This window comes from Leptonychotes weddellii, chromosome 14 (assembly GCF_054177405.1).
Source record: "Leptonychotes weddellii isolate Sample4059 chromosome 14, ASM5417740v2, whole genome shotgun sequence".
NCBI classification, from domain to species: Eukaryota; Metazoa; Chordata; class Mammalia; order Carnivora; family Phocidae; genus Leptonychotes; species Leptonychotes weddellii.
In genome coordinates this window covers 61,419,627-61,446,161 of record NC_138382.1, presented here as the reverse complement: position 1 = coordinate 61,446,161, position 26,535 = coordinate 61,419,627, and the positions used below count along the sequence as shown (strand labels likewise).

The 26,535-nt window shown below is 40.7% G+C and overlaps 1 protein-coding gene across 2 annotated transcripts in view; it reads right to left on the bottom strand.

Annotated features, from left to right (window-relative positions):
* The window catches only part of HSDL2 (hydroxysteroid dehydrogenase like 2), a 35,340-nt gene extending 9,609 nt beyond the window's left edge, over positions 1–25,731 (bottom strand). The window contains exons 1-6 of one of the 2 annotated variants that reach the window (XM_081803386.1): positions 25,599–25,731; positions 24,810–24,908; positions 13,890–14,084; positions 11,627–11,698; positions 5,813–5,962; positions 2,818–2,946 (exon numbers count right to left, since the gene is read on the bottom strand). In XM_081803386.1, coding sequence (XP_081659512.1) covers positions 2,818–2,946; positions 5,813–5,962; positions 11,627–11,698; positions 13,890–14,084; positions 24,810–24,885 — 622 coding nt within the window. In that variant the 5' untranslated portion in view covers positions 24,886–24,908; positions 25,599–25,731. The remainder of the gene's footprint in view (positions 1–2,817; positions 2,947–5,812; positions 5,963–11,626; positions 11,699–13,889; positions 14,085–24,809; positions 24,909–25,598) is intronic. The other variant, XM_081803385.1, reaches the window with a different exon arrangement.
* Between the last annotated feature and the right edge of the window lie 804 nt (positions 25,732–26,535).

Below are 26,535 nucleotides of genomic sequence, written 5' to 3'. Positions count from 1 at the left end.
TTCACAGAAAGATATAAATGGAAAGCCCATTACTACAGGTTAATGATACATAAATAAAATATAAATTAGTCATTTGACTCTCACCTTTGGAGGGCAGAGTAGCATAATGATTAAAAGAGCATGAGCCCAAGAGTTAGCTTGGATTCAAATTTTGGCTTCAACATTTCTTCACTATGTGACCTTGATTAATCCATTGGTGTCTCAGTTTCCATTTTTGTAAAATGGAGAAAATATTTTATCTCCAAGCACTGTTTGGAGTATTGTTGTTTTAAGATTTTATTTATTTATTTGACAGAGACACAGCAAGAGAGGGAACACAAGCAGGGGGAGTGGGAGAGGGAGAAGCAGGCTCCCCGCTAAGCAGGGAGCCCAATGTGAGGCTTGATCCCAGGACCCTGGGATCATGACCTGAGCCGAAGGCAGACGCTTAACAACTCCACCCCTGGAGTATTGCTCAACTCATAGCAATCATACAATGCATATTAGCTATAATTATTGTTATTTCAGTTTAGAAATTGACAATTTTTATTTTAAATGATTTTTAAGTCCAAAATATTATTTATAAAATATAAATTTGCCAACATTTACTGAGCATCTAGCTATGTCCAAAGCACTTTAAGTTTTATGAGGACATAGTTGTTGGAATACTAAAACACTAAAGACACTACTGAAAATGACTAAAGAGATAATTATTAACATTGAAAGATGTTATAATGTATAAGTGAAAAAGACTGCCAAACAGCAGTAATGCTATAATCCTGTTTTTATAAGCACACGTGTATATTTATATACATTCACAGAAATATGACTCTAAACCAAAATCAACTAATGGTTGATTTCTCAGTAGTGTGATAAAGAAGTATCTTTATTTTGCTTAGGGGTACTTGGGTGGCTCAGTCAGGTAGGCGGCTGACTCTTGATTTCAGCTCAGGTCATGATCTCAGGGTCCTGGGATTGAGCCCCATGTAAGGCTCCACACTCAGTGGGGAGTCTGCTTGAGATTCTCTCTCCCTCTCCCTGTGCCCCTCCCCCTGTTCATGCACTCTCTCTCTCTCTTTCTCTAAAATAAATAAATCTTGGGGTGCCTGGGTGGCTCAGTTGGTTAAGCAGCTGCCTTCGGCTCAGGTCACGATCCCAGGATCCTGGGATGGAGTCCCACATTGGGCTCCTTGCTCAGCGGGGAGTCTGCTTCTCCCTCTCCCTCTGCCCCTCTCCCCTGCCCATGCTCTCTCTCTCTAATAAATAAATAAATAAATAAAATCTTAAAAAATAAATAAATAGGGGCACCTGGGTGGCTCAGTCATTAAGCGTCTGCTTTTGGCTCAGGTCATGATCCCAGGGTCCTGGGATTGAGCCCTGCATCGGGCTCCCTGCTCAGTGGGAAGCTGCTTCTACCTCTCCCACTCCCCCTGCTTGTGTTCCCTCTCTCGCTGTGTCTCTCTCTGTCAAATAAATAAATAAAATCTTAAAAAAATAAAAATAAATATTTAAAAAAAAGAAGTACCTTTATTTTGCTTTTTTTTAAGTGTATTTTCTGATTTTGTACCATGAGTTATTTAATACTACTGTACAAAAAAAAAAAGGTCGGGCGCTTGGGGGGCTCAATCAGTTAAGTGTCTGACTCTTGGTTTTAGCTCAGGTCATGATCTCATGGGTTGTGAAACTGAGCTCTGCACTGGGCTCTGCGCTCAGTGGGGAGTCTGCTTGAAGATTCTCTCCTTCTGCCCCCACCCCCATTCTCGCACTCTAAAATAAATAAATCTTTAAAAAAAAAAAAAGGAAAAGTTGAAGAGACCTCAATGATTAGTAACATACACAGACTGGCTCAGATAATATGTAGGCCATTAGCATCCTGGATAAGAACTGGAAAGCAATGGGGGCCTGGGTGGCTCAGTGGGTTGGGCGTCTGCCTTCGGCTCAGGTCAGGATCCTGTGGTCCTGGGATCGAGTCCCGCATCCAGCTCCCTGCTCAGCGGGGAGTCTGCTTGTCCCTCTGCCCCTCCTCCCCGCTCATGCATGCCCTCTCTCAAAAATAAATGAATAAAATCTTAAAAAAAAAAAAGGAACTGGAAAGCAAGATCTCGATGGCACAGAGTACACTGTGATCTTCAATTTATGAAGATTAAAACAGAACAAAGAATGAATTACATTTATAGATCACTAAGTGAATTTTTTTTATTAGAATGTTATAATGTCTTAGTTTAAAGTGTTGTTTCTAATAAATACATGTGATAATTACCATTTGGAGTAGTATTCTAAGAGTAGAAAATAGAAAAGATTCCCTTAAAATTCTCTGGCATAGTTAGAGGTACACAGGCAGAACAGAAAACTATGCAAAAGGTTCTCTTGGTTAAGGATTTCACAGAAAGCAGGATCATGGGCCACAGGAGAGGGCCCCTGTTTCCTATTACAGTCATGGCAAGATCAAAGCAGAACCTTACTCTCAATAAATGAGGTGCAGCTGAGTTCAGCACTTCCTGTGTCCCAGGTGTTATTGGAAGGGCTATCTTAGTCCAACTAGTAGAAATAAAGTCCACCTAGGAGTCCTTTTGAATTACCTCTCTATTTCCAAGATTATCTTATGGGCTTCTCAGTCACGAAAAAAGGAAATTCTGACTTCGACTTCCCACTTGTTGGCTGAACAGTCAGAACTTACCAAACAGTAAGACCTACCTTCTGAAGACTATGTGCTCTTTAACATCAATAGCCACTCAGATTCTACGGCTACAAACACAAGTCTTGATTATTTGGAAAGGAATAAAGTTAGAAGTAAATTTTCCTTGAACAATCAGTCAATTAATAAAATTGAAAACTCACCTGAAAACATTTTTACAAAATCATCAGTAGACATACTCATCACCACATCTGCCTGATCAGAGGGCTCTCCATATCCAACATTCCCACCTTTGCTTTTAAGATCAAGAAACCACGTTCCACCATCTTCACCTACACAAAATACAAAGATATAGAAAAAAATGCCAAAGAAGCCCCATTCTTCTTAAACTTAGTAACTGCTACAGTTAGAATAATTTTACATAATGCTGTTTTCCAGGTTAAAACCCTTGGGCCTCTATCAAATTCAGTAAATATTGATTAAGTACTTCCATGCCAGGCACTGGTCTAGGCTCTGAAGACCCTGGAGTAACATGGTTCTTACACAAGATGAAGTAGAGGGTAATGTGGAGTCAGGCAAGCCCCGTGGAAGATGAGATTGAAAAGTCAGGTAAGAATTAGCCAGATGAGGAACTGAAAACAGTGCAGGAGGACTGAAGGTAGAAAGAGAATGAAGAGTGGCATGAGATGAGCTCATGAAGCAGCCCAGACGTAGGGGGTAGTGGGCCATCTGAAATATTCACTGACTTCATCCTAAGGGATATGCCATGGAAGGAGAATGACATAAGGCTGGTATTTTAAATAGATCACCCTAAGAGCAGTGTGGAGAATATATTGGAGAGGGATAAAGAGGATGCAAAAGGCAAGTTAGGATGGTGTTTGGGTAGTTTGGGAACTTGAGGATGTGTGCCTGGATCAGGATTGTGGCGGTGGGATTGGGGAGAAGTAGGCATATTTGAGAGATGACTTCAAAGCAGAAACACAAGACTCAGTAAATGAATATGATGAGGAAAAGGGATGGAGAGTGCATAAGAAATGATTTGCCAGTTTTTGGCTCAGGAAACCAGGTAAGTATGGCTGTATTTTGTACTGAGAGAGGACTACTGAGAAGAGCAGATTGAATAGGCAGTGTCTGAGCCAGGTGTTGGGAATGGTGAGCTGTTTTAGACATTTTCAGATTGAGGTATCTTTGTGACAACCAAGTGAAAATGTCAAATGACGTCTGACGAGGCTAGAAATATAGATATGTAAGTAATCACTGCCTATGGTCACTGAAGCTGTGTGAGTGACTGAGGTTTCCTAGGGCAAGTCTGTAACTGACAAGGATGATTACAGACAAAGGAGGAAAGCAAGGAGAGCTGCTGTCAGGGAAGCCAAGGATGGGAGCCTTTCCAGAAGGCAAGAGCAGTCAACAACTTCAAATGCCGTAGAGTGGTGACAAGGTAAGAATGACAAAGGCCCACTGATGATATAGAGGTCACCAAGGACCTTGGTAATAGCATAATTCAGCGGAATGGAGAAATACGATACCTGAGTAGAGTGAACTCTAGATGAAAAGAAGTTTGGCTCTGAAAGGGAGAGGAATGGTGGGGGTAAGAAGTGGGGTTAGGGGCGTTGTGTTTTGTTTTAAAGATGAAATAGACTTTGAGAATGTTAAATTATCACTGGAAAGCAGGCTGCAGCATACGCAGGTGAGAGAGAGGGCATAATTAACAGCACAAAGTCCCTTAGGAGGCTACAGGAAATGGGATCTACAACTTTGCTACTCAAAGTGCAATCTGTGGACTGCAGTCCTGTCAGAAATGCAGAATTCAGACCCTACCTGAGACATGCTGAATCAGACTCTGCATTTTAGCAGGGTCCCAGATGATCACTATGAACATTAAAGCTTGAGATACATAAATCTAGAGCTGAGCTCTATTCTATTGGGAAGGAAGAAAGAACGATGCTCATTAACAGCTGATTCGGTATCAGAGGACAGGAAGCTGAAGCACTTTGTCTGCCAGTTTCTATTTTCTCTGTGAAAGAGGAGGTGGGGTTATCTGCTGAAACTGGCAGGGAAGTGGTGAAGGGAGAGATGGGAGATTTGTGGAGCACTGGGAAGTGTTAAAATAGTCACTGTGGAAAATGAGGCAGGAAGCTGACCACAGAAATACAGAATTCTGAGGCGCACTGAGACCCCAGATGAAGAAGGGCGATGATGAATGTCTACTCGTACAGATCTACTGGTAGTGTGATGGGTTTTTTCCATTTCCCCAGGAGTACGAAGCAGCCTGGATGCAACTGTGGGACAGTCAGATAGTGTGATTCATCTGGGACTAGGCTTTTTTATTTTTTTAAAGATTATTTATTTATTTATTTGAGAGAGAGAGAGCTCATGAGAGGGGGGAGGGTCAGAGGGAGAAGCAGACTCCCCGTTGAGCAGGGAGCCCAATGTGGGACTCGATCCCGGGACTCCAGGATCATGACCTGAGCCGAAGGCAGTCGCTTAACCAACTGAGCCACCCAGGCGCCCCAGGACTAGACTTTTGATAGGTGGTGACATAAGTACAAAAAGGCCAGGAAATTTAGGATACAGGCAAGAGAGTGATTAAAGCAATGGACCATGGGCGCTAAGGAGAAAAAAGGAAGAAGAGAGGAAACAGAGGAGACAAAGGAAAAAACCGATAATGTCAAAGTTTGCATTCAATGGGACTGAAGTAGCTAGTTCTTAAAGCTATCATTAATATGTGTTAATACTATGTTGAGAAGAAAAATATTGATAAGTTTGAAAACGCTGACTACATGCAGACTGACTTGAATAATTTCAGCTGACTACATGCAGACTGACTTGATTAATTTCAAAGATAAAAATGGCAAGGTGCCGTGGCTGATGATACATTACTGTATTACACCACATGTCATGATCCATATGCCCTCCTAAGTAGGATTTTCTCTCAACTACATATGCCAAAAATTTATTTAACACTGGAAGTCTATGTAATGAGATTTTATGTTACATGTGTCCATATGCACTGATATTAACTTAAAAAATACAAATCAGTAGTTATTTGCTATTCTTGAATGTCTACATTCTAGGGTTAAGGGTTCTGGATACAGCCAACTATCAAGGTGATTGCTATTGGAAGCTGATTTTCTTCTGAGGGAAATATCCTACTTTGTTTCATAAAAGCACCACATTCCCAGATATCCTCCTTACCTGAGAGCTCAAACTGATAAATTGCTTGAGTGGCTTTAACAACGTCATCATTGAGAGAGTCCTTAACAATTCTAAATGTTTCTGCCACGGCTCCAGAACGTGGTTTTGGTGGTGGCTGTGACTTCTCTTCTTTCAATTCCGGAACAGCATCTGTAAAATATTATTGATATAAATGGTTTGAAAGCCTAGGCAGTATAAGGCCACACACAGAATTAATTAATTAGCAGAAAAGACTTGCCACCAACTAGACTTGTTTGACAAAAATGACTTTAAATACATCTGGTGACATCAAAAGGCATAAATCAAATTGATGGAATAACATCAAAACACATTAGTTATGATTATAAATGTAAATGGTTTATACTCTCCAAGTAAAAGGCTGACTCTCAGATTAGGTTAAAAAAAATCCAAACCACTACTAAACTGTAGTGGCTTTTTTGTTTGTTTTTTTAAAACAGACCTAAACACACTTTTAGGAGTAATAATCACTCCTTTATTACCCCCTCCGAGTTCTAAAACCAAATGAGAAAAGAAGACACTGGAGATCAGAACATCAACCATGTAAATCAATAGAGCTGAATTGGAGATTGTAGCTTGAATCAATAATCAAGTGAACTTCCTGACAACTTTGCCTCTAAACTAAACTTAGTTCCCTCATCCCTGGATTGAACCTGCTTCCTCCCATCAGGGCTTAGAAATGCCTTTGAAAGTAAAGATCATGTGAAGAACAGGGAAAACCTGCTCAGAAAGAAAGAACCTTCACAGCAGTCTAAACCACACAGTCATTTCCTCTTCCAATTTCATCAGCCTCGTGGTTCCTCCCACTGGATGAAGAGGGAGGTGAGACTATCAGCCTCACGAAAGCCCCCCCTGCCAAGAAACACAAGGCCAGGGGAATTATAGTATTTTTCAACTTGTATCCACTTAACCCACTAGCCATAACCATTCAGCACATAATGTGCCAGGGGATCTGCAGTCCATAGGACAATTCCCATAGCATGAAGCTGTCCCTCAATACCAACCTCTGTTCCTTTATTCATCCTCTGGGAACCACTTATGGGTAGTTTGGCAGTTGCCCCAGAAACAAGTTGAGAACAATTCATTAATTAAATTAACTCCAAGGCCAATCTGTGCCCTAGGCTGAAATTTAACTCTCCATCTACTTCCCAACTCAAATTATACCCAGCCATATTGTCCAATGTAACTCACCAAAGGTTATTAAATGAAATATAACTGATAGCATAAAGATACTCCATGGTACAACAGAAGCAATATAAAAGTATCCCAAATTTGCTGGATATAAATTCCCTTTCACTATGATGATTCCAGAGACAGACAAAAACAATAAAATCCTTCTCTTCTTACAAGTTAAAATCCAAACAGATATTAACGATGAACTCCTCAAGATCCAATGGAGCAAAGAAGATACACACTTTTTAAAAAACCTGGAGTCAGTTTGTTATTATTTTTAAATTCATTAGATAGTGCACCCCTTTACTGCCTACGCCCAGAGCAAACAACCCTGACTGCCTTGCCCTTGGCATGGTGCTGCTTTTTATTGATGGGCAACATGTATGAACCATGCCCGTAAGTATACAGCTCAGAAAGTTCTCAGAGGAATTGGGGGATGGGCAGAAAGGGTCAAGGGGAGTGAAAGGTACAGGCTTTTCAGTTATGGAATGAGTGAGTCACAGGGATAAAAGGTACAACATAGGGAATACAGTCGATGGTATTGTAATAACGCCGTATGGCTACACTTGTGCTGAGCACAGCATAACGTATCGAGTTGTCCAATCACTATGTTGTACACCTGAAACTAATGTAATACTCTGGGTCAACTATACTTCAATAAATTTTTAAGAAGTTATCAATAAGTGACTATACTGTGTCATCATCACCTAGGTCAAGGAAGAGGACATAACAAGTCCCCCAGAAGCCTGTGGTGTCAAAGAGATCACAGCAAAATCTTTAGTGTAAAGTTTTTTATGTAAATTGCATAATTTATCACCTGGAATATTTAGACATGGCCTGATGACTCTTCACAAGAGAATAAAACTGCAGGAGACAAAAAACAAATCAGTAGTATATTTGAAAGGTACGGTCAATAGACTACAAATATGTAAGCTTTACTGAGAAAGAACATTTCAGTAACAACAACAAGAAAAGATACATGGCCAGCAGCCCCTGTCATAGCCTCTCCTAACTTCACACTTAAATAAATATAAACATGTGAACAAATACTAAACATCACCTAGACTCACAATCTACGGTCAGAATCTATGAAGAAATGTTCAGTAACTCTAAGGTAGACAGAGTCAGCCTAAGAACACAGGAATGCCTATGCTTTGCTTCCTGAAAGATCTCAGAGAAAGAATAGCTCTGCTCACCTAAACAAGGAAGATAGGTTTTCGCATTTTTAAAACACTGGACCAGACTCTGGGCTTGTGCCAGCTAGAAGACTAGGATCTGTCCCTCTGTTCTATAATGCCACCTTTTAGGAACTCCTCCATCTTTCAAATCCAATTTCAAAGCTTGTAGTTTCCAAATACCAGAGGAGCAGACAGTAGAGGGAGCCTTGATAGTGGTTCATCCTGCAAAGTACCTGCCTCAAAGCATTACGGATAAAAGTGGGGAGGGGAAGAACCCTGGGAGCAGGGCACGCAGGGGACAGTAGGAAGTAAAAGAAGGTCCCATGTCAGTCTTGCACACTGGCACTAGGTATATGCCTAACAGGTACCACAACAGAAGCTACAGCTTTGAGAAAGGAATTCCACCAGATGGACAAGGAGTGGAGCCAAAAGCAATCTACGCATCTCTGTCATCTAGCTCTGCTAGCTCTAGAGATAGCTCCTAATATGAAGATGAATTAACAGGGGGAAAAAAATAACCTGATGCCTATGAAAAACAATGTACCACAAGGTAAAGGAAAATTATCCTGAAGAGAAAGCAACCTATCTCTAAAAATAATTTACTGTGAAACTCACAAGAATTCCTCCACATGAAAACTCTATGAAACAGGGGCACAGAGTCATATATAACTGGCTGGGATGAAAAGCCAATGGAATAAAATGAAAAAGGAAATAGGGAACATGAGAAACAAAACATACAACAGCAAAATTAAAATAAACATTATAGGCCATAGGGAAGAGATGAAAGTGGCAAAAGTCTTTTTTTAATGGAGGCTCCACGCCCAACGTGGGGCTTCAATTCACAACCCCAAGATCAAGAGTCACGTGTTCTACCGACTGAGCCAGGCCGGCACCCTGTCAAAGTCTTATCAGTAGAGTTCAAACTTGAAAAGGTCTCCCAGAACACAGAAGGAAAGAACCGTAAGATAGAAATAAGAAAAGATGGTGACAACTACAGGGTAAAGGAAAAGGACAGCTAGGCTAAGAACAAGTGTTTCTGGGGAGAACCCAGAACAACTGTAAGAGAAGCAATTAAAACTAGAACTAAAGAAAAACAACAACAGCAACAACAACAATAAACTGAACCAACAAATAAGAATCTGTGGGCTCCCTGCATTGCAACAGGGTGGTGCCAGGAGGGGAGATCAATGAAAAAAATGAAAGTATTGTTTTTAATATGAGAAAAACCATGAATTTGAAGTTATGTGCATAGTTTATACTTCACAGTTACAAATACATTATATAAAACAAATACACACAGCACAAATAACCAGAAAAGGTGCAATCAAATAGGATTATTAAATAGAAAGGTGAGCCGTTCCCACTTGAGAAATGAGGGATTACACGCAGACCTCGGAGAGAGGAAGTGTGAAGTCAACATAGAGTGGATGTGGATATGGACTAAAAAGTCACCTGAAAGAGATGTTAGATCCCAGGCCAGATATACTGGACTATTACCTATATGAATATATTAATATATCTACAGAAAATACTGAATAGAATTGCAATGAACGAGGAAGAATAGGGACAAGAGAGCTACAGTAGCAAATGCTCTCTCCAGCATCATATGGAGAAGAGAAGCTTTAGCCAAAGGAATGTGAGTATTGTGACCTCAAGGATGAGGGTATCCCTCATGTGGAGATGGATATATGGATTGCAGCAACGCACTTGACATATTCTGATCCCAAAGGCAAAATCACTCCTATTGAAATTTGATGCTAATAAACATTTATCTTACATTTTACTTATTTAACCTCTCTTGTTCTGATTCCACAGTCATGAAACAACCTTCTGATTATGATTCTGTTCCCTGTCATTATGACCCAAGGGAGAGAATGGGCTGATCATAGCAACTACACGCTTAGTCCATGAGATGGCAACTCCTCATTACAAATTAATAAATTGGATTACTGGGGGGAAATATGCTAATTTAAAGGACTTTAAAGTATTCGGGAGTTAGAAAAGCAATTTAAATCTACTGGTTAAGGTTATGGGCTTTGCAATTGGAGAACTATGAATTTAAATCCTGGTTCTGCCACCCACATGATCTCAGATGTAAAATGAAGATAATAACACTTGACTTGTAGGTTCATAAGTGTTAAATGAGACAATGAATGCAAAGGACTTAGCATAGTGTTTGATACATAGGAGTGCCCCATAAATATTTGTTGAAAAACAAAATGAATATATGTGATCAATAAGTGGTTCTTATTAATTTAAATTTGGAATTTAAATGAGCTCAGATCCAATGTTAAGGTGATGATCAAAAATGAGAATTTTGCTCTTGCCTAACCTGAAGACTAGACTCTTTCAGACTTTGATAAGCTGTGTATTTTTCAAGTTTTTTATGATACAAAAGAAAAGTTGCCATTTTTATTAAATAAGTTCTTAAACTATCTCCAAGAATTCGGACAAAGAAAAGATAAAGCTAGAAAAGAGTAAGCCAGAAAAAAGGATGGCACTAAAATGCACTGTGGTATAAGGTTCTATAAATCTACTATGAAGGTAGAGAGGAAATTTGTTCTTAAGTTTTCTAGCAGCCATCTAAAGAATCTGTGATCACTTAGGAGATTCACAGTGTCTACAAGATAAAAATAAGGTAAGGGCCCAGGAGAAGCACAGCTATTCTTGTTAATAAAGCATGAGAGAGATTCTTCTCATGGGTATTTGTTGTTGTTGTTGTTGTTTTTAAGATTTATTTATTTATTTGAGAGAGCGAGAATGAGAGAGAGAGTACATGAGAGGGGGGAGGGTTAGAGGGAGAAGCAGGCTCCTTGCTGAGCAGGGAGCCCGATGCGGGACTCGATCCAGGGACTCCAGGATCATGACCTGAGCCGAAGGCAGTCGCTCAACCAACTGAGCCACCCAGGCGCCCCAGCTCATGGGTATTTGTAAAGAGTGTTTCTTCTGACATCTTTCGGTAAGCTAGTGGCATAATGTCGAACACAAAGACTGAACTCTGGACCAATTATAAAAACAAAATAAAGTAAAACCAAAACCTCCTTTGAAGTTAATTTCTCCCATAAAGTAGTCACACAGCACAAACTCTGAGAATGGTGTTAGGTGTACTTTGATGTGACACATTTTCCCTCAAGATAAAATAATACATCAACATGAAATACCTAAAGACAGTGCCAAGGAAAAGAAATAAAACCTTAAAAAGGGTTTGTTTTCTTTTTAGACTTTTTAAATAATCAAATGAAAAGAATATATTAATAACTTCTTACCGGTAGAAGGAAAAGACAACCATTCTTGCTTGAATTAACTAAGCCCACATATTACTTGTCTAGTTTAAATTACAAAACGGTTTAAAAGCATAAGGCAGAAATGTCCAATTTTTATATTCTGAAAGAAATACATACTTAGCATCTTTATTTTCCTACATAAAGTATGTTCTACGTCTTACCATGTGATTCCATTTTCTTGGTAATTGTATCTGGGTATTCATCTAAGAAGAAATCTGGTAACAAAGGATGGCCTGGAAAATAGACCCCAAAAATACTCAGGTTACTATGACAACATCAATACATTAAAATTTTAACACCTGTTTAATGAACATTATATCTGTTTTTATTGTAATGATCATTCTTGTGCAATGGAAAAGACTCCCGTGAGAACTGTCAAACTACTTGACCTTCACAAAGCTAAAATACTTTTCCCATCACCAAGTTATCCTCCTCTCCTATGGCAAATTTCATCTCTAAGATCCAACCAAAGAGCCACCTGTTACGTTAAGCCCTCAACTGCTGTCCCAGGAGGCTTTGCCCCCTCTTCATCTATCTGCGCAACCCTTCTGTCCTACATCCCTCCAAAGTGCTAAGGACTCATTTCTTACCTGGCCCCCTGAGAGAAGGGGGTTCCTCATTAAGAAGGACTTGTTTTCCATCTCTGTCTCTCCCTCTCAGATTAAAAAAACTGGAGGTCAGGAATGCATTGGTCTTTGTTATATCCTAATGCTTATCAAAGTACCTATTCATCTTATGTTCTCTACACTTGATAGGATTTTTAATCTTAAATCAAATTTAAGATTTTGTGCACAATGACACTGTGTCTTTAAAACCTAAAGTGATAATTACACTGTCTCAGGACCCAGAAGACCTGCATCTTGTTCAGGTTCTGCCATTTATTAGCTGACTGCTCTTACGCAAAGACTAATCTCTCTGAGCCTGTTTTTCTACTGTAAATATTAACTACTGAGTACTGCGATTGTCATATGCTGGGCACTGTGCCAAGCACATTATACACATTATTGCATTTCATTCTTACAAAAATCCTGTATGGAAGCTACTCCTTTAATTTTACCAGTAAGAAAAGAGACGCTCACAGAAAGTGGGTGACGTGCCAGAGGTCACACAGCTTGTGAGCAGCTGAGCTGGAATCTGAACCTGGTTTGTCTTCTCCCAAACTCCAAGCTCTTAATCCCTAAACAACACTGCTTCCCTCACAGGATTGCTGTGAGGGTTAAATAGATAATGTATATAAAACTGCTTTGTAAAACCGTAAAGAGCTATTTAATTCAGTTCAAACTGAAGAGACAGGGATGACACAAATATAAACATGGGGAAGCGCAACCTAATGAATAGTATTTAGAACACACTTTTGCACCAATAAATAGAACTCCTGCTTATGCCTACATTGTCTACTATTTAATACAGATTATGTTTCATACATAAAGTAAAAATGCCTGATCATCACCATCATGACTGCAATTTCAGAGAGGAAGAATGATTTTTGAACAAGGAGGCCATCTGAGAACTTCTCAGATCATACTCTTGTACAAAGGGCAGACTGTGTTCCCTCATCTTCACCATCCATCAGTAAGCTAGCTACTCTAAGAGACTGCACTTAAGAGAAAAACATTTGGAAAGAGTCCATATTCCTAAAAAGTTTTCATAGAAAACGCACTCCTGTACCACCTATTACCACATCCTTGAATAAAGTCTTTATCTGTGATTTTAAGATCAACTTTGAAAACCAATTTTCATTTTTAGTTTCAAGATTTGGAAATGGCTAATAGCTGATGTGCCTTTTTTTTTTTTTTTTAAAGATTTTATTTATTTATTTGAGAGAGAGAGAATGAAACAGAGCACATGAGAGGGGGGAGGGTCAGAGGGAGAAGCAGACTCCCCGCCGAGCAGGGAGCCCGACGCGGGACTCGATCCAGGGACTCCAGGATCATGACCTGAGCCGAAGGCAGTCGCCCAACCAACTGAGCCACCCAGGCGCCTGCTGATGTGCCTTCTGTATCTGTACATCCCTTTAAAAGTCTTCAATTCACTTCCATTTTTCCTTTCTCTCTTTTTGAAGTTGTGCTGGTATGGTCTTCCCCTTCGTTGGGAGGATACTTTTAAAAGAACATATTTGGGGGCGCCTGGGTGGCTCAGTCGTTAAGCGTCTGCCTTCGGCTCAGGTCATGACCCCAGGGTCCTGGGATCGAGCCCCGCATCAGGCTCCCTGCTCACCGGAAGCCTGCTTCTCCCTCTCCCACTCCCCCTGCTTGTGTTCCTGCTTTTGTTATCTTTCTCTGTCAAATAAATAAATAAAATCTTAAAAAAAAAAAAGAACATATTCGTTTTATGATCACACAAACTTGCACACAAAACAGATGTATGTTCCTTGTAGGAAATGTAGAAAAATACATCACTACTTTTAAAAACTGGAAGCATTACCTGGCTTAATTGCATAGATGTCAAAATCTTTTATTCCTTCTTCTCTTAAGATATTTTCATCAATAATAAAGTTTCCAGTAAAACTTTTTGGCTTTTTAAAAATGGAATAGGCAGCATCTGCAATGATATCAACTTTTCTACACTGGCTTTCAATACCAGATCCTCCCAGCATATCCATAGCAGCGGTGTGGATGGCTGTGGAGAGAACACACACAGAGAACTCCAAATGAAAACAAGAGGACTGTGGAAGTAACAAACAAGACAGCTGATTGCTTTACTTCACAGGTGATGAAAACAAGATCCAGAGAGCTTAAGGGATTTGCCAAATGTTCTGACATGACTGGGTAGAATACACATTCCTTACTGTACACAACACTGCCTCATAAAATAGAACTCCTTTGTGAGACTCACTGCAAAATTCAATTAGACTTCTGATTTAGAATGCTCAAGAATTTGCATATGAGTACTGAAAGTTAAGAAAGCCAAGAAGGTGTAAGAGAAAAAGCACTGAGCAGTAAGGCAGGTGAGCGGGACTTTTATGCCAACTATGTGCTTTTTGGTAAGTCACTTTAACCTCTATGGGCCTCAGTTCCCTGTCTCTAAATATGGAGCTCATTCCCTAAATTTATTGTCTCACCCCTCTATTAGAATATAGGGGCAGGGGCACCTGGGTGGCTCAGTCGTTAAGCGGCTGCCTTTGGCTCAGGTCATGATCCCACGGTCCTGGGATTGAGCCCTGCATCAGGCTCCCTGCTCCGCAGGAAGCCTGCTTCTCCCTCTCCCTCTGCCTCTGCTTGTGTTCTCTCTCTCGCTGTGTCTCTCTATCACATAAATAAATAAAATCTTAAAAAAAAAAGAGAGAATATAGGGGCAGAGGAAGAGGGAGAAGCAGACTCCCTGCTAAGCAGGGAGCCCCATGCAGGTCTCCATTCCAGGACCCTGGGATCATGACCTGAGCCGAAGGCAGACACTTCACTGACTGAGCCACCCAGGCACCCTTGTTTTAGGTGCATGTGATTTTTAAATTCTATGTTTTTTTTTTATGAAGTAACTTGAAATTCTGCCATTCATAGTACACTATTAATTATACATTGTCAAAGTTGTGAACAGTAACTTATCTCAGTTTACTTATATTTTAGCTTATATTTTGAACAATGAAAATCAACTTGTTTAAGTACTTTAGGTTTCAGTCTCTAGTAATTTAAAGTTCTCTCCATACCACTGTTAAACCATCATTTTAAATCATTACATACTGGAATAAATTACATAATTTACGATGAAAAGTTTGTAGCTTTTAAGAGCCATTGACCCCTTTCCATTCATTCAACACATAGTGATAGAGTCCTTACTATAAGTCAGGCATTATTGTAGGGATTGGGAACAAATGAGTTGATAAACAGACAAAAGCCCCTACCTTCATGGTGATTACATTCTAGCACACATCCCTACTTCAAAGACAGCACAATTAACTTGGGGAATTTACTAAAAGCACTAAGTTAGAAAATATGTCCCTACCTTATAACTACAGTTCCTTTACTAGGAAGAAATTTTTTTGCTTAACCAAGTTGAAGAGCTCTGGTTTTGCTCTTGATGTGATACCTTATTAATAAAAAATGGCAGATAATATTTATCAAGTGCGCCCTATGCTGGGCATGTTGCTACATACTTTAGATAAGTTATCTGAATGAATTCTATGAGGTAGGTACTGTTACTCTCATTTTACAGAAGAGAGCACTCATGCACGGAGGGGTTAAGTAACTTGTCCAAGATTACAGGAGCCAGAATTCAAACACTTGACAGCTTGACTTGACTTCAGAGCCAGGATCTTAACCACCATGAAACTAAAGGGCATTCTTAGAGTTCAGTTATCTCGCTCCCATAAACTGTAGAATTTTTCTTTTTCTTTTTGAGAGACAGAGAGCAAGCGCACATGCACACAGGCAGGGGGAGGGGGAAAGGGACAGGGAGAGAGAGAATCCCAAGCAGGCTCCATGCCCAGCGCAGAGCCTGACATGGGCCCTGATCTCAGGACCCTGAGGTCATGACCCAAGCTGAAACCAAGAGTTGGACACTTAACCGACTGAGCCACCCAGGCACTCGAATTGTAGAATTCTTCTAAAAATATTTCAATATAGGAGCACCTGGCTGGCTCAATCAGGAGGGCATGCAACTCTTGATCTCTGGGTCGTGAGTTCGAGCCCCACGTTTGGTGCAGAGATACTTAAATAAACTTTTGGGGTGCCTGGGTGGTTCAGTCAGTTAAGCAGTTGCCTTTGGCTTGGGTCGTGAGATCCCAGGGTCCTGGGATCAAGCCCTGCGTTGGGCTCTCTGCTCAGTGGGGAGCCTGCTTCCCCCTCTCCCTCTGCCCCTCCTCCAGCTTGTACTCTCTCTCACTCTCTCTCTCTCACTCTCTTAAATGAATGAAAAATCTAAAAAAATAAACTTTTAAAAAAAGATTTCAATATAGTGCACCTTAAAACTATATGCATATGTATATACTTAGTCTCATTATAGACTACATGAATGGTGTAAGAATTCTTAAAACTCTAAATTAAGAATATGTCATGGATGTATACATATGTTGTGTGTGTTCATATGTATGGACACATATACACAACCTAAGAACAATGAATGATTTCCCCAAACCTATCTTTACTTCAGTAATCTTTCTATGGAAGATACAAAGAAGGCACAGATGCTCAAAATCAAGAAATAAGCCAGAGTTATTTTCAACAAAGGTTTTGCAATGTCATAGGCTACCCTAATAGGTTATAAAACTGACAACAAAAGCAGGTTCACAATAGAATACATCAAATGAAAATTCACTGATGAATAAGCAAAAATAAGCAAAAATTTTAAAGAAACCTGATATGCCTTGGATCACAAGAATCTGAAAGGTGACCCTTAAACTTAAGTATTATTAAGAATAATTGGAGAAGTATCTAATAGCTTCCAACTGATTCTCCTGATTGCAGACTCCACAAAACACAAAACAGTAAGAAGAGCCTTAAAATCAACCTAAGAGGGGCGCCTAGGTGGCTCAGTTGGTTAAGCATCTGCTTTCAGCTCAGGTCATGATCTCAGGGTCCTGGTGCCGGCTCCCTGCTCAGTGGGGAGTCTGCTTCTCCCTCCTTCCTCTGCAACCCCCATGCTCTCTCTCTCTTCTCAAATAAATAAAATCTCTAAAAAAAAAATCCACCAAAGATGTCCTTTTCACACAAACATATAGAGTACATATCAGACTTAAGACATCAGCATTGTCTTTGACTCCTCCTCCTCTGGAAAGAAACCAAAGATATCATTGATTATAAAGTGTACCGCTGAGAAAAAAGAACACGTGCCAAATTAAACTATGGTACATCATCAATAGTAAGAGCATCCTGATATCCAAGATCTAAAAATGTGAAAACATGGGCATCTCAGAATCAGTGAAATATAGATGAACTGTTACTTAAACAAGTTGGTAAGCAAGTCTGTTAAAAAAACAGGGAAACTAGTTTTGGTTTCTAGCACCAGGGAGACCAGCTATTACCTCATTTCCCTGACCTCCCTGGTCAGCTGAGTCCCCATGTCTATTTGTAGCATGGTCCAGGTGACAGAGGACTGCAGCTGCTCTGTGACACTTCTGCTATCGTCGTCTCGGCTGCCAGGCCCACCATCAGCAGCTGGGTTCACAGGCTCCGCAACCCAGCCTCCGTGCGTTCTATCCCCAAGTGGACTTCCCTCCTCTACCACGCTCCTTCTGAACGCTCAAGAGGTAAGAGGCAGCAGGCATTCGGAACAGCAGGCCACCCCCCTCCTCGCCCTCCATTTTGGCAGAAATTATGAAGCCAGTCTTGTAAAAAGAAAAACTTACACTTCTGAAGCTGACCTAACTGGGGCTTGAGATCCTCATGTTATTAAACTACTAAGGCCTGTTCTCTGACCACTTCTCTGGATGGGTTGAATTCAATGGGGTGAAAAGTTCTAAATCCAGACGGGAAAATGTAGCCAGTGTACAGAAGGAACACTGAACCAGAGAGGACAAAGAGTGGACCAGGACACTGTTCTGATCGTGGTTAATATAGGTTACACTGTGTCCATCCCATTAAGTGCAATAAATCTCCTTTTCCTTGAAGGGAATAATGTTGGGAGATTACTGGTTCCAGCAAGCATAAAGAGCTGCTCTATACAGTCTAGGAAGAGAAAACCTGTTGTTGTTTTTTTTTAAATAGAAGCCTCACAAACAGCCAGGAGCCTGGACACCCTCTCGAATCCATTTTCTTGCCTTAGTCATGAATAATGCAATATCCTAGCTAGCTTTCCTGCCTCCTCTCTCCACGATCTCATAAGCCATCCTACATTCAGATGCCAAATTAAACTTCTTAAACCTCATCAGCAACCCTATCACTCCACTGCTCCTATTTTTCCTCTGCTCCCCTGCTTCTGAAATTCTGAAGTGGCTCTGTACTGAATACAAGTTAAAATTCAAGCTCCTAAACTTGGGCAATCAAGACCTGGGGCTTAGTCATCCACCTCCCCACAACAACCTCACACCTACCCAACATTCCAGACAATTGCTCAAGTTGTACTCATTGTGTCATGTATTGCAAGGAACAGGACTGTAATTCAGTTTACTGTGCCATCAAGTGTAGGCCCCAAATAATACCAATAGCTCCAAGATGTCTAGTAAAACTTCTAAAATGAATATCTCAAAGCTAAAGCAAAGATGTTGGAAGTGAACTGATTTCTCTTGTCAATCCTGGTAGTGTCCTCCACATTAGCTGTCATGCAATGTTCTGTTCAGAATGTCTAATTTGGAGCTAGGCAGAAGGTAATCATACTGTACATTCATTAATTCATCAAATATTTACTGAATGTCTACAAGGACTACAATAAAATGAACAAAGCAGATACTGTCTCTACCTTTAAGAAACTTCCCAGCAAGAAAGACATTAGCCAAGTTATAAAATCAATAGTTTAATTACAAATGTTGTAAGTAATATGGAGATGTAGAGACTACTAAATCCAAGGGTCAGTCCCCATTTTGTAAGAACTATCAGCAATATTTGACACAATGAATCACTCCTTCTTCCTTGAAACAGGTTCTTCAAGTGGCTTTCAGGATATCATACTCTAATTTTCTTCCTACCTTACTCTCCTATATAGTTCCTTTTTTCCCCTCCAAATTAGTTTTTCTTCTTCTTCCCAATCTCTGAATGTTGCAATGGCCAATGGTCTCTTCTCTTCTTATATACCATTTACATGTTGATAACCCACAAATTTCTATCTCCAGCCTGGACCTCTCTCCTGATACCCACACTTGCAAATCCAACTGTTTACTGACCATCTCTACTTGGATGCACAAACACAATGCCCCCACATGAATTCCTAACCTCCCTAACCTGCCCCATCTGCAGCTTTCCCTGTTTATTGGTTGCACCTTCAAAATACAGCAGAATCTGACCACTCTCCACTGCTTTTACTGCTATCACTCTGGTCACAGCTACCAAGACATATTGTCTAGGTAACTGTAATAGTCTCCAACCTGGTCTCTCTGTTTCCTATTTCTCCCTTTGACCCTCAAGAACTTATTCTTTTCCTGCAGGCAGGTTGCAGCCTTGCACATGGGGACCAGGGTCAGCTGTGGAGAGCCCCTCCTCCTGGGAAACAGGCACGACCGGAAGGGGGCCGCCCCCTCGCCCGTCACGCAAGGCACGTTTGTGGGGAACCTGGTGCTGAACCATTAGTAGACAACCTGCTTCTGGGTCGGGGTTTCGAACGTAGCAGAGCAGCTCCCTCGCTGTGATCTACTGAAAGTCAGCCCTCGACACAAGGGTTTGTTGGGAGAAAAAAAACCAAAACTCTATTCTTTTTTTTTTTAAGTAGGCTCCAAACCCAAGGTGGGGCTTGAACTAATGGCACCTGAGACTAAATTAAGAGTCGGGTCCTCTACCAACTGAGCCAACCAGGCACCCACCCACCAAAGAATCTATTCTTAAGAGCATCCTGGGCGCTTGGGTGGCTCAGTCGGTTAAACGGCTGCCTTCGGCTCAGGTCGTGATCCCAGGGGTCCCAGGATGGAGCCCCGCATCGGGCTCCCTGCTCAGCGCGGAGCCTGCTTCGCCCTCTCCCTCTGCCTGCCTCTCTGCCTACTTGTTCTCTCTCTCTCTGTCAAATAAATAAAATATTAAAAAAAAAAAACTTAAAAAAAAAAAGAGCATCCAGACAGATCCTTTAAAAAATTCAAGTATCATCACATCCCTCCTCTGCTCAAAACCCTGCCAAAGGGGTGCCTGGGTGACTCAGTCGGTGAAGCATCTAATTCTTGATTTTGGCTCAGATACTGATCTCAGGGTTATGAGATCCAGCCTCACATCGGGCTCCGTGCTGGGTGTGGAATCTTGAGAGTCTCTCTTCCCTCTCCCTTTGCCCCTACCCGCTTCTGCGTATGTGTACACACACTCTAAATAAATAAAATCTTTAAAACAAAATCAAAACAAAACCCTGCAAAAGCTCCCCATTTCACTAAGAATAAAAACCCAAGTCTTGGCAAGGACCTACAACATCTGCTCCCCATTTCCTTATGGGCATCATCTCATTTTCTGTTATTCTCCCCTCACTCCAGCCACGTTGGCCTTCTCCCTGCTCTTTCATCATGCCATGCATGCTCACCTCTTAGGACCTTTCCCCTGGCTATTTCCTCTGCCTTCAATGCTTCCCTCACATACCCTGTAGCTAACACATCACCAAGGCTAACTCCAGCACGCCCTTCAAGTCCATGCTCAAATGTCACCTTCTCAAAAAGGCCAAACCTTTCTTTCTACTCTTTTTAAAACTGCAATCTAGGGGTGACTGGGTGGCTCAGTTGGTTAAGCATAGACTCTTGATTTCAGCTCAGGTCATGATCTCAGGGTCATGAGATCAAGCCCCGTGTTGGGTTCCACGCTCAGTAGGGAGTCTGCTTAAGAGTCTCTCTCTCCAGGGTTCCTGGGTGGCTCAGTCCGTTAAGCGTCTGCCTTCAGGTTAGGTCATGATCCCAGGGTTCTGGGATCGAGCCCTACATCAGGCTCTCTGCTCAGCGGGGAGCCTGCTTCTCCTTCTCCCTCTGCCTGGCCCCTCCCTCTCTCTGTGTCAAATAAATAAATAAATCTTAAAAAAAAAAAATTCTCTCTCTCCCTCTCCCTCTGCTCCTCCCCATTGCTTGCTCATGTGTTCTCTCTCTCAAATAAATAAATCTTAAAAAATAAAATAAAATTGCAATCTATCCTTCCAGTCCCTGAGACTCCCAATCCCCCTTACTTTGTTCTATTTTTTTCTATAGCATTATCACCTTCTAGATACTTTACTATTCATTATGTTAACTGTCTACTGTATCTCTCCCAATGAAACTGTAAGTTCCAAAAGGACAGAGCTTCATATCTGTTTTGTTCTCTGATGCATATTAAGCTACTAGAGCTGAACTTGGCACATAAAAGGTGTCAAATAATTATCTATTTTATGAATAAAATCTTTAATTCTTAGAGTCATTCTAGGCTTTTTCTAACTTTGTTACCCCAGGATCCCAAAGACCTAAAAGTTAGGGGAGTGGAGGTGAGAAGGGAAGGACAAAATGCAGATGATGGTAACCACCCTGAAGAGTAAACTCTAAGGGTAAGATCTACATCCCATTCATCTTAGTACCCCTTAATCCCTTGTACACAGATAGACACTTAATAAATTATCTGTGGATGCATAATAAATAAATAGTACAGAGAACTCTGCCTGGCATATAAAAATGTTTGGAAAATGAATGAATAGAAAATGACAAGTAACATAACAGAGGTATAAAAAAGGGAAAATACTATGTTAGGACTTCGTTTTCTGGGAGACCTGCCTTTCAAACTAACTTCCTGACTCTATCTACCAACAACAGCAATGATTGAAGTGGGAGGAGGAGGAGGCTGAGAACGGATGAGAGAAGGAAAGGAAGTTGAAGAAGAAAGGCACAGTCAAGTGTGAGCTTTTAAAGTTTTTAACTGTGATCCATAATCAGTAACACTTTTTACTGAATGACTAAGAATACATACTACCTACATATACACACACTCACAACTACATTTGTATTCATTTATATGTGAAACCAATATTGACAATCTGCAATACTCCCTACTATTTTCTATCTCATTCCATTAGAAATAAAACAACAAAATTCTGGCTGCTACCTTCTAACTCAATTTCACAATCCACAAAATTGATTTCATGACTCACCAATGAGTCTTGACATGCAGTTTGAAAAACACTACAGAAGCACTTTTTCACTTTGATCTTTTGCCCCACTGCAAAGAATATCATTCTCCAGAAAATCTTAGAAGAACTGTGTCTGCTACAGAAACATAAGGAAAAATGAAGAAGCAATAAAACATGGTTCTGATCCCACAGTGGGCCATGGAAGAAAGGAATCTTGGTCAAATAGCAGAAGAAAGGAATTTTTCCGACCTGGGCCGGTTCACCCCTCCTTAGGCAACCTGGTGGTCCCCCGCTCCCGGGAGGTCACCATATTGATGCCGAACTTAGTGCGGACACCCGATCGGCATAGCGCACTACAGCCCAGAACTCCTGGGCTCAAGCGATCCTCCTGCCTCAGCCTCCCGAGTAGCTGGGACTACAGGCACGCACCACCGCGCCCGGCAGAAGAAAGGAATTTTTAAAAATTGATTCTTTGAGGGGCGCTTGGGTGGCTCAGTCGTTAAGTGTCTGCCTTCGGCTCAGGGCATGATCCCAGGATCCTGGGATCGAGCCCCGCATCAGGCTCCCTCCTCCTCGGGAAGCCTACTTCTTCCTCTCCCACTCCCCCTGCTTGTGTTCCCTCTCTTGCTGTGTCTGTCTCTGTCAAATAAATAAATAAAATCTTAAAAAAAAAAAAAATTGATCCTTTGAGCCCTTAGAAGAAAACAAAGGTGGTGACTACAGAGGTGGGTGCAAGAGCTAAATTCTCCTAAAAGTTCCATTAGCAACATGCCCCTGTGCTCCATACATTCTCACCCATGGCCTCCCGTTTCCCCCACATCAATACCATAGGTCATTGGCCCTTTCACTTCTGCTTGGAGCAGATAAAATCCCTTCACCCAGTAGACAGCAGATGGGAACAAAGATAAAAAGAAATCCCTCAAATGTCCCTAAACTAGAACTCTGGGTTAGTTTCACACTCTTGTATATGGCATTTCAGTTCAAGAGTACCCCTAGGGCTATAATACTTTGCAAAAATGCTGGATTAAATGTGTTTTCATGGCCAACTCTTACCAACCTCGTCATCCATTAGGTGTAAAGGCTAACGAAGTATCACAGTGCCCTGCATGGTGTCTCCACATAATAACTGTCCATTAGATATTTGTCGACCAATAAATGAACAAAATAATTCCAGAAAGAAGAATAGGAATAAACAATAGAAAGGTCCTTAGACAATAAAGAAACATGTTAAAAGACACAACGGGGAGAAATCAGGAAAATCCAGAATGTTGGAAACTCTATAAATGACCTGGTTTATCGGAGCGCCTGGGTGGCTCAGTCGTTAAGCGTCCGCCTTCAGCTCAGGTCATGATCCCAGGGTCCTGGGATCGAGCCCCACATCGGGCTCCCTGCTCGGCGGGAAGCCTGCTTCTCCCTCTCCCACTCCCCCTGCTTGTGTTCCCTCTCTTGCTGTGTCTCTCTCTGTCAAATAAATAAAATCTTTAAAAAAAAAAAAAAGACCTCGTTTTTCAAGAAATCAGTGGCAAGGAAAAAAAAAATTAAAAGTGTTAACTACTATACATGAAAAACATATCACACAAATATAATGTGTGAAACTTGTTTATATCCTGATTTGAATAAACCAACTGCGGAGAAAGTATTTGAGACACATGGAAAGAGCTAGAGAGTATAATGCTTAGCAAAATAAGTCAGTCAAAGAAAGACAAATACCATATGATCTCACTCATATGTGGAATTTAAGAAACAAAACAAATGAGCAAAAGAATAAAAAAAAAGAGACAAACCAAGAAACAGACTCTTATTTGACAGAGAGTGAGAGGGAGAGAGCACAAGCAGGGGGAGGGGCAGAGGGAGAGGGAGAAGCAGGCTCCCTGCTGAGCTCAATCCCAGGACCCTGAGATCATGATCCAAGCCAAAGGCAGAGGCTTAACCGACTGAGCCACCCAGGCACCCAAGAAACAGACTCTTGAGTACAGAGAACAAACTGACAGTTACTAAAGGGGAGGTGGGTGGAGGGATGGGTGAAATCGGTGAAGGGGATTAAGTGTACACTTATCTGGATGAGCACTGAGTAACGTAGAGAATTGTTTAGTCACTGTATTGCACACCTGAAATTAATACAGCAATGAATGTTAACTATACTGGAATTAAAATAAAAAATTTTATTTAAATAAAAAAGGTAGGTAGTTGTCTATAATTTTAATATCCAGAAGCACTTCTATACCCTAGCCCCAAACAGAAAATATAATTTTTAAAAAACATACCATCTAGTATTGTGGCTGCCCCAAGATGAGACTATTAGAATACTTTTCCTTCCCCAATCTTCCCATGCTCATATAAGCCCTTCAGAATTCAATTACTTCCATATTTCACCCTTCCCCAACTTCTAAGTTTTAAAAAGAGAGTTTAGGGGTGCCTGGGTGTTACAGTCGGTTGAATGTCTGATTCTTGATTTTGGCTCAGGTCACGATCTCAGGGTCATGAGATCAAGCCCCAAGTCTCTCTCTCTCCTGCTCCCTCTCCCTCTGCCCCCAACCACCCCTGCCCGCTCGTGCAGGCTGGCTCTCATGCGCATGCTCGCCCTCTCTCTTAAAAAAAAAAAAGTTTAACTTGTTTCCCACCTCAACCTACCTACCCAAGATGTATCTCAAAAGTGTCAAGGACAATAAATGAGAATCCAATAACTGCATTTTTTTTTTTTTAAATACATACCTGTTTTAGGCCATAATGCATTGACTGCAATTTCACCCTTAAATTCTTCTGCCATTCCAAGCACACACATAGACATACCATACTTAGCAATGGTATAAGCTGAAAGAAACCACAAAGAATAGTGCTTAATTAACAAACAACTTTGTGAGTATAAATAACCACTTTCTATGGCTATACTGCTAGTAAAACAAGAACAAAAAGTTGGAGATTTGCTAACCTAGTCAATTAAAACAGAACTTCTTTCGGTTTTGCCCTGTGGCTTTCTATTCTAATTACCTGTCCAAATTTTAGTGAATTATGTACAAAGGAGGAGTAAGTACCTGATGTAACTATTTTAAAGGAGGTACCTCTACATAAATCTTGTAATTTAATGCATACTCACCTCAAATCTTAGTTCGCTGTGAAAGGAAAAGTACTTCATAGTTTCTAACCAACTTCACTGAAGACTAAGTTATATACAATAAAACACACCCATTGAGACTTGAGGGAGCTTTCTGGAATAATGGAAATCCATATCTTGATTTGGCTATTGGTTATACAGATGTATACATTTGTCAAAACTCTTCAAACTGAACCATTAAGATCTGTGCATTTTACTGAATGTAAATTATACCTCAATGTTTTAAATTACAGATAAAAGTTTAAGAATCTAGTTTCCAAAGTGCTATTGATTCTACATAGAAAATTTAATATTGAATATTATGTAAAAATTATGATTACACCATAGAAACACTGATTTAATACAAAACAAATTAACCAAACAAACCATTCCCTCAACCCACCACCTACCACAGTGCTGTTTGAACCACAATGGATTTAGGTTCAGTGGTGGGCTGAGATTGAGGATATGAGCAATTTTACTCTTTTTCAAATAAGGAATACATGCTTTAGATCTGAAAGCAAAAGAAAACACATCAAGTTAATAGCTTTCTAACAACTTCCCCACTTCTCAAAATTATTATTTTTTTATTTTTAAAGATTTTATTTATTTGAGAGAGAGAGAACGTGCACGAGAGCAGAGGGGCAGAGAGAGAACGTGCACGAGAGCAGAGGGGCAGAGGGAGAAAGAGAATCTCAAGCAGACTCTCTGCTGAGCACAGAGCCTGATGCAGGGCTCGATCTTACAATCGTGAGATCATGACCTGAGCCAAAATCAAGAGTTGGACGCTTAACCCAGTGAGCCACCCAGGTGTCCCTAAAATTATATTTTAAAGTACTTCTACAAAGCAACTAAACTTGGTCAGAAATATGTAGGGTACTTTTGTTTGTGTTTACTTTTTTAAAATGAAGGTAGGAAAAGCAATTAATTTTCATTTTTTGAAACTTTGCTTAACAGCCTGACAAAATGATCTGCTTGATGAAAATATCAAATCCTTGGCACATTAGCCTTAAATCCAACTGAAGCTATCCTCAACTACATCCTTTCAATTCTTCCCACCCAACACACACACACACACACACACACACACACACACGCATAATTTTCAGCAAGTTAATGTCCTTGCCAGGCAGCACTACACTACGGTAAAGAACATGGTGCTCAAGCCAGACAGACCAGGGTTCAAATCCTTTTTCTTCCCCTTCATTGTGTGATCTTAGGCAAAATATATTCTCAGTTTTCTCATTTGTAAGTATTGGTAATACCTGCTACCATCTAGGACTGACCCAGGGATTAAAATGAGATGATAAATATGCAACACTTTGAACAGTGCATATGTCAAACATG